This window comes from Manacus vitellinus, unplaced genomic scaffold (genome assembly GCF_001715985.3).
Source record: "Manacus vitellinus isolate BGI_N305 unplaced genomic scaffold, ASM171598v3 scaffold_15_pilon, whole genome shotgun sequence".
Taxonomy (NCBI): Eukaryota; Metazoa; Chordata; class Aves; order Passeriformes; family Pipridae; genus Manacus; species Manacus vitellinus.
In genome coordinates, this window is record NW_021939122.1 from 8,582,424 (window position 1) to 8,591,389 (window position 8,966).

An 8,966-nucleotide genomic window follows, 5' to 3' on the forward strand; every position below is an offset into this window, starting at 1 on the left:
AATGTTTTTCTATTTTTTAAGATAAACCATTATTTGAAATATCCAATGCTCTATTCATGGTTGTATACTGACAGTTAATTATGAGTAAAATTGCATAAGGTATTTCCCTTTGATATCATTGGACAACATAGAAGTTTGGTTAGGCTGTCGATTTTCTGTGTCACATGGGTAAATTGCACAAAGTCAAAGAATGTCTTTATCTTAAAAGCACCCTGTGTTATGCATATAAGAATAACAAAATATGCTTATAGAATATGGAGAAAGTTTTAACTCTGAAAACTACTTGGATGTCACAACAAGTGATCAGCTTAACCTTCATTCCCAAGCACACTGGTCTTTCCATCAAAGGCTAATGATATCATTGAACTATGTGAATTAAAACTACTAATTAGGAATTAAGAGGTTCCTTCATTTTTATAATTACTAATGGAATTCTGGGTCTGGTTTGGTGTCGAGAGTTAGAGGAGGATTTTGGTAAATTAGGAAGTTTGGAGAGGAGGACTAGAAGGATCAGAGAGCATTCAGAAAGCATACTTTGCAGTGATGCACTACAGGATTTCATTTGTTTAGACTATACAAAGAAATAGACAGCAAAGAGATTTGATTACATATACAGGGTACCTTCAACATTCCAAGTTTTTGCAGAATTATTCTGGAAGTCAAGGTTTAAAAGTTTGACTAGAAGTAAAACAAACAAACAAAAGAGATACAGAGAATAATTAACCATGGAATACTCTACCTAAATGCTAATGGATTCAGGAGTAGTAGAAACCACAAGGCTGCAACTCTTTAAATTCAGAGAATTAATTTTGAGAAAACTCTACACTTGTTTAATGTAGGACAGCTAGATGACAGAATAATCTCTTCTAGTCATAGCAGCTTATCATTTGGACTGTAGTTTTTAAGGATTCTACTGCATTTGTGGTTAAAAAAATTAGAAGTTTCTAATCATAGAGAAACAATGGATTGAACAACCATATTTTTTTTACAGAGTGGCTGGTAGAGCCACACCAGTTTCTTTCTCAGTCCCAATTCAAGCTGCTACACAGAAAACATCTAAGTAATATATTGTGCAGAAAGGAAGGGGGTGATATCCAGGGGAGTACAAATGAAATTATTAATAAGTACAAATAGAAATTGGAGCATGAATGGAAATTACTGCTAGATTTATCAACATGGGAAGCATCCCTTTAATATCTCGTAAAGGCTATTGCTCAAAAATAAACGAATAAGTGCTTTTTTAGTTGGTTTATTTTAATATTAAAAATAAGAAACATTGTTTAAAAGAGTAATAACCTTAACTGAGTATTTTTATTTTTAGAATGTATGAACTCAGCTGCTTCTTGCCTCAGGAAAAGGATCTGAAAATTTCAGTCTATGACTATGACACATTGACTCGTGATGAAAAAGTGGGTGAAACCATAATTGATCTTGAGAACAGATTCCTTTCTCGTTATGGATCTCACTGTGGCATCCCACAGCAGTATTGGATGTAAGTAATTTTGTCTATTGAAAGTTTTTATCTGTAAGATCGAGTACCCAGTCTCTGAAAAAATCTGGGCTTCATCTTAATTCTATGGTTAAAAAACAATGCTATGGCTTCTCATGGATATTTGTTGTGCTCATTCTGTCATCTGAATTCCAAGTGAAGCTGTAAAATCTTCAGAAGAGCCTTGAATGAAAACCATGATGTCAAACATTTTAATATTCTGTTAATACAGCAATGTGTGTTATTTCTGTCCAGGGAACTCACACTTAACAGTATTTTCTGATGTACTCATGGAAATAAATAAGAAAGCATCTATTAGTGTAAATTATTTTGATTTATAAAGAAAAAAGCACTCTGTCTTGGAAGGTAATTGAGCTGATACAAAATTCTGTCACTGTATCAAACTCAAGTGACCTCTGTTTGGTCAGTTATAGTGCTGTCCTTCCTGCATTAGTTTAATAAATACATTTTATGTGTTATGTAAATACCCTGCATAGTGAATAATTTTCGGATGTGTTTCTTTTGCTTTCCTAAAAGTTCAGGTGTGAATACCTGGCGTGATCAACTAAAACCTACCGAGTTATTACAAAATGTAGCCAGATTTAAAGGCTATGCTCCTCCTGTGGTCTCTAACAATGGTAGAAAAATTAACTATGGGGGACAAGACTATACTTTGGAGGAAGCTGGTGAGTTTGTTCACTTATTTAATATCTCTGTCTTAAATTCATATTGATACAAATATAAAACTTTTCAAGTATTTATGGAATATTAGAAAAAAAATCTTTGATGTTTTCAGATTTGAACACATTTTTCTGCTCAGTTTTAAATATCTGGTTTTAATTTTAAAGTTCAAATGCAAATCCTGGTTCGTGAGTCCCTGTTCTTTTCCGATTTCATTTATTTCAGAAGCTAACAAAGTTCTGCATCAGCATCTTGGCCCAGGTGAAGAGCGGCTAGCCCTTCATATCCTCAGAACACAGGGATTGGTACCTGAACATGTGGAGACAAGGACCTTATATAGCACCTTCCAGCCCAACATCTCCCAGGTACTGTAAACAGGCTTACTTATGGTTTCTCGAATGCAGAAATGGAGCATTCTGAAATTTATATTATGTTGTCAATAGAGTGGCATCACTCAGGGGAAGCAGGGCTACAAACTGTTACTACTTGGCTGAAAATCTAAAGCAGATTAGTCTAGAAACATAACAAAAGACAGTTATGTTTTGCCATTAAGACCTCCAAGTGACATCTTAAACACTGACAGAGTGGAAATTAGGAAAGATTTCATTATAACTTTGTTACTGAAATAAATTGGAATATGTATTTATACCTCACCAAAAATAAAGGAGGTGGCCTGGCTCAAGAGCTTTCTAGCTGCATTCAGCAAATGAGACCAAACTTGCCAATTCTCTACAAGGTTCAGAGATGCAAGTTTAAACATGAAGTCTTATTTTGGACATCTCTGCTAGAGAGGAACAAAGGCTAACATTAGTTTTCTGGCATTGTCTGACTCACCAGTGGTTGGGGTTTTTTTTAAGAAAGTTTTTGCAAAAACCAGAAAACTTCTCTGAAAAATAAAATGCCTTGCATTTGAAATAGAATGTAAAATCTACTGTGGATGCCTTACTTCAGAATGTAGTTAAGGGGACTGATCACTTACACAGGGTAGGCCACCAGCTGCAAACTATCACCTGTATGACACTGGGCTGAATACCACCTCTGAAAGAACAGTGAGAACTATTTAGGCACCTAGCTTGCGCTGATTCACTAGGACTTAATGTCCCTACCATCTTCTGAACTCTTGGCATTGTTCATTTGAAGAAAATTCTATAACGTGAGGGATTGAGCTTGCTCTGAAGTCTGTAGAAGTTCTGACATTGGTAACGTGAGGTAGGTCACTAAAATTAGTACTGAGTGTGCCAATAAGCAGTTCCATAGAACTACAGTGACAAACCTGTATACAGCAAACACTCCCTCATTCATCTTCTCCACTGCTACAGGGAAAGCTCCAGATGTGGGTTGATGTTTTCCCAAAAAGCTTAGGACCACCAGGCCCTCCGTTCAACATCACTCCCCGAAAAGCCAAGAAGTGAGTATCCCTATATATTCCATACCATCTGGCAGCCCTGACAGAGGCAATTCAATTCTCTTTCCTCAAACATCTCTCTTAGGTATATCTTGCGGGTGATTGTCTGGAACACCAAAGATGTCCTTCTGGATGAGAAGAGCATCACAGGGGAAGAAATGAGTGACATTTATGTGAAAGGGTAGGAACACTCTGTTATGTTAACACTTGCTTACAAATGAGTAACATTCAGAATATCCTCGACCGTAGGTTCCAAGGATTATTTGGTTCAGCCAAGTCAAATGCTAACCTCAGAGAAGTACAGAAGTATTATGAGATAAAGCATGACCAGTTAGTTTGTGGTGAAAGATCCCAGAATTTCATCTCTTGAGATGGGCAGCAACTAAAAAGGTAGTGAGTTGGATTTGGTGCTACATAACCTGGGTTCTTCATTTTTATGTTCCCTGATCTTAATGTAAAAAATTCAGTAGAAATCAGAGAAATATACTACTAGGCTGTTGATTTAATTTTTCCTAAGAAAGAACTCAGCAACTTGCTGCTGATACAAAACTGGTCTTAGGAGATGAGAAATTCGGTTCAGATGTTCCTATTTACAGTGCCAAATTGGAACCAAACTGAGAAAGGGCGTGAAAAACTCTGCAGCCCTCTGTGAGCAACTCAGACAGCTTGTTTGCAACCCCTTACTGACACAGTTACTGTACAAACAAGCACCACTGTAGTCCCACTGCAAACACCAGACACGTCTCTCTGTATTTCCAGATGGATGCCTGGTAATGAAGAAAATAAGCAGAAAACTGATGTTCACTACCGATCATTGGATGGTGAAGGGAACTTTAACTGGAGATTTGTTTTTCCTTTTGACTACCTCCCAGCAGAACAACTCTGTGTAGTTTCCAAAAAAGTAAGTATTCTAAAGATTTCAATACTTAGAATACAGATTGTAATTAGTCTGATCATTTGTACCTACATATTGAAAGAGACAGTTTGGCTCAGTTCTGCATACTTTTCTCAAACTGCTATTGTGACCAGATATAGTTTTGCCTTTAGGCCAGGAACAACACACTGGCAACAACAGCAGTCTTTTTAGCAAGAGCAAGAGCAAGATCAGATCCTTAATACTTCCACCAAACCCAGAATTCACAGGTACTAACTGACCACAGCTTTGAATTTTCATAAGTAATTTTTAAAGGTGCTTGGGTTTTGTTTTTTAAAATTTTAGGAACATTTTTGGAGTCTTGACAAGACAGAATTCAGAATCCCACCCAAACTGATCATTCAAATATGGGATAATGACAAATTCTCCTTGGATGACTATCTGGGTAAGATTTCTAATAAAATAATTACTGTTGTCTCAAAGAAAGATATAAAAAAATGAATGATATTAAATTATCACATAAGGACATAAGGACTGTGTTTACAGAGTGAGAAACTGAGCATGCAAATCCTGGGAAACTCCTGGTTTCCCTCACAGTACAGGCTTACTTGTGATCATGAATGAATGAGTGAATATTCACTCAGTAAAGGCCTACTTGAGGTGAATCAAGATATTTTTCATTCAGGTAAGCCCTCTCACAAAGTGCATGAAATTATAATGTGCATGAAAATTTGCTTTGCTTCTTTCTTTAATTAAAATTACTTAAACAAGGTTACTTCAGTTCAAAGTAAGAGTGTTGACGTAATGCTGTTATTTAGGTTTAAGTGATCTATTTCACAGTGTTATTAATCCCTACTTTTTCTAGACATATTGCTCTGCAGAAGATTCTCTGCCCTGTATTAAGACAGCTCCAAAATCTTTAGCTTATATACAAACCATATAGGCCTCAAAAACTGAAAACAAGTAGTTGATTTAAAACTGTCGGTAAAGGTACCTAAATCATACACTTAACTATTAGGAATTACATATTACATTTCTGTATTTGGGTATCTTCTGTTTAAGTGTGGGGGGAAAAAATCCTCTATTAAAAATCAATAGATTTATTAAGAATCAATAGATAAGGGGTAAGTAGAAAAATGCATTTGATCTTACATTAAAGAAGGAGGAGGTGATCTTGCTAAATCCAATTTATCAACACCAGCAAGATGGGTTTAAACACAGCCTGATGTGTCCCACTTCCCTGCCTCACAACATCCTCAGACAAACAAGAATGTAATGTGTCTGTTGATTGTATTTCCTAACATGTTTAGAGATAGAAAAGGTGATGCTGAACCACTGTGCTGGATGATAGGTTGTCTTATGCAGTGTTTGTTTCTTTATCCACCTCCTAGGCTTTGTGGAACTTGATTTACATAAAACAATCATTCCAGCAAAAGTTCCAGAAAAGTGTGATATAGACATGATTCCAGAATACAAGGCAGACAGTTCTCAGAAAGCTCCCAGGACTGCCTCTCTCTTTGAACAGAAATCCATGAAAGGATGGTGGCCATGTTATGTCGAAAAGGATGGCTCCCGTATTTTAGCGGTATGATTGTTACTTCTTTAAAAAGTACTTAAAACATGCTCACAAGTTACAAAAGAAGACTGTGAAGAGTCTCTCACTTAGCCATTATCTTTCAGTGGTTGGACAGAGTAGAAGGGTACTGGGTAAGTAGAACAATGCGTGCACAAGTTCAGGAATTTGGTCCAGCAACAATTTTTTGTTTTAAAGTGTGAGCTTAATATTTAATTTATTTAGTTTGGTTTTAGCCCTGCTTGAAAGACTGTGGTGCCAGGTTGAGTCATGTTATCTCACCAAAAAGTAGCCAATTAAGTTATTGTGTGAATGAATGCATAGTCTCAAGCAGCTCCAGGGGAGGACGTCAGGAAGAATTTAAAGTTTAAATCCAAAGGATTTTTTTGTAAACACCAAATAAAATTTCTGTACTGAGAACCCAGATTTGCTTTGTGATTATGAATGCATTCAGAAGACCTAAAGCATTTTAATCTATTCTGTGAAGAATATAAATGTGTATTTATCATTTGTAGAATATTAAGCCTTTCAAGTGTGTCCGCTTCTTCTTTCTAATGTTTTTGCCTTTAAACTTTTATTACTGGAATTTAATAAATGAGGAAAAATTTTCAGAAACACCTACCAGCCAAAGCAATATGAAAAATTAGATGCTTGGTCATTTGGAAAGTACGCAGTCCTTGGGTTGCTCTTGAAAGAAGAACTGGTTTTGTTTTGCTAGATTGAAAAAAAAAAATTATAGCTTTAGGCAGAAGTATAGATGAATTAACAGAACAATTTTATGTGCAGTGATTTGTTTTTTTCTATGTGTCATTCCCTGATACTGTGTTGTGACACTGTCATAGTACAGAAATCAGTATATTTTGAGAAGGAAATGGGCAACACACAGGTGCACACAATGAGCTGATCCCAAACTGTAAGTACTGCTGTATAAGTGCCAAGCAAGTCCTATTAGTGCTGTTTCAATAAGATCCTTGTCTCATGTCACCTTTTTTCTGAAGGGCAAAGTTGAAATGACACTGGAAGTTGTCAATGAAAAAGAAGCTGAAGAAAGGCCAGCTGGTAAAGGAAGAGATGAACCCAACATGAACCCCAAACTAGATCTACCAAAGTAAGATAGTTTTCTCACAATAGTGTTAGAAATATCCAATATGTAGCTACTATGATGTTCTTGACAAAATCTGCATGTAGCAATCTATTAGATGTCAGTTATCCTTTGCAAGACTTTATTTGTAAAAGCCAGTCTTGTTTCTTGTTTCCTTCTTTTATCCTCATTAAGATAAAATGCAAGGTGGTTTCAGTATTAATGGCACATGTTTACTGGAGCTGCTATCTTGCATTACAAAATTGTCTGTTTTCTTCAGCCTCCAAACCATGTGTCGTAATGTGTCACAATCTCATGATAACTATTTCCTGTTTGTATAGTATAAATAATACTTGTTTCTTTTAAAATGCAGCCGACCAGATACTTCCTTCCTCTGGTTTACAAATCCCTGCAAGACAATGAAATTTATTGTGTGGCGCAGGTTTAAATGGCTCTTTATCGGCCTTATCATCTTGCTGATTCTACTCTTGTTTGCAGCAGTGCTCCTCTATTCACTGCCGGTAAGAATTATTAAATGTTTGTTCTCCAGCTGTGGTATGAAGCTACTTTAGACAGGAGTCATCAGCAGGGTGCACTCCTTACTCAGATGGGAGTCCCTCAACTCTGTTTTAGCAGGAGATATATGCTTATAGCTATAAAAAAATTCAGCTGATTTTCATTGAGAAACAAAGTTTAGGTTAAGAGCAACCCATTAACTAACGACAGAGCAAGTGAGTGCTTTAGAAGATTTAATAACCTACACAATTAAACTAGTTAATAGTTGGTCTAGAGTCTGGATTTCAGTCTGTGTTAGTTGGAAAAAAATTGCTCATTTTTACTGTATTTTAACTGAAATTACCACACCCTAAATACATTTTGATCCATTTTAATATCTTAAATGTCTTTTTCAAAACTAAACTGAAGTGTTTTATGTACATCATTTTACCTCTCTTGTTCCTTCCCTCTTCCTCCCACAGAATTATTTGTCAATGAAGATCGTGAAACCAATTTAAAGAAGAGTTTTTTACCTCATCTTTTTAAATAGTACTGAGTTTTCACCTCAGGCTGTGGACCAAAATCAAGCTCCTCCATCCTTTGTACCTGCTTGTATTTAGAACTGTAAAATAGATAATTAATACTTTCAATAGGGTTAGCCAAGATTCAAGAGGTCATGAAAGATGTTTTTTAAGAACCAAAGAAGAATCCCCCCCTTACATTTCATGGACATTTTTTTACTTCAGTGATATCTACAAGTGGTGAAGTTCTGACTTCTTTGCTTTTAAACTGGATTTTTCACAAAAGTCCCTCAGGAGGCTGCCTGCTGTTGCTGTCTCTGTTTTTTAATGGATACTCTCTTTTGAGAATTCCTTTCATTTCCTTGCATTTTAACTAAAAGAAAAACAACCACTACGTATAATTATCTGTACCAAAGAAACATCACAGTGCAATCAAAAGGTCCGACATTGCTTCTAGAAAAGTTTTCAGCATCATGCTGCTTAAAATTCTTAGTTACTACACTGTAGATTTGACAACACTATATGTGTATCTTGACAACAACTTCATGTGCATAGAAATAAATAATATACGCTTTATTTACTCTAATTTACATATTTTAAATAAAGTTATCCACAAGTAAAATTCAAGTTTCCAGTTTTCTTCATCAATTACAAAACTACAAAGTATTAGGAACTGTGTAGCGTCTATCAGAAGATGTAGTGCCACAGGCCTGGAGTCTAACATATATTACTGTTATCTTCACAGTGAAGAAGAAGGAAATACTTCTGCACAAAGTTCAAGTTAATTTATTCATTAATTAGGAAATTAATAAAGAAATTAAATCTGTTGAATGGTTTCACTGTTCTC

The 8,966-nt window shown here is 35.7% G+C and overlaps 1 protein-coding gene across 3 annotated transcripts in view; it reads left to right on the forward strand.

Moving 5' to 3' along the window:
• The window catches only part of MYOF (myoferlin), a 65,257-nt gene extending 56,516 nt beyond the window's left edge, over positions 1–8,741 (forward strand). For 2 of the 3 annotated variants that reach the window (XM_018069173.3, XM_018069174.3), the window contains 11 exons: positions 1,322–1,492; positions 2,027–2,175; positions 2,396–2,535; positions 3,490–3,578; positions 3,661–3,756; positions 4,335–4,476; positions 4,795–4,894; positions 5,841–6,034; positions 7,021–7,130; positions 7,477–7,624; positions 8,081–8,741. In XM_018069173.3, coding sequence (XP_017924662.1) covers positions 1,322–1,492; positions 2,027–2,175; positions 2,396–2,535; positions 3,490–3,578; positions 3,661–3,756; positions 4,335–4,476; positions 4,795–4,894; positions 5,841–6,034; positions 7,021–7,130; positions 7,477–7,624; positions 8,081–8,116 — 1,375 coding nt within the window. In that variant the 3' untranslated portion in view covers positions 8,117–8,741. Of the gene's footprint in view, positions 1–1,321; positions 1,493–2,026; positions 2,176–2,395; positions 2,536–3,489; positions 3,579–3,660; positions 3,757–4,334; positions 4,477–4,794; positions 4,895–5,840; positions 6,035–7,020; positions 7,131–7,476; positions 7,625–8,080 lie in introns of those variants that run through there. The other variant, XM_018069175.3, reaches the window with a different exon arrangement.
• Positions 8,742–8,966: the final 225 nt, after the last annotated feature.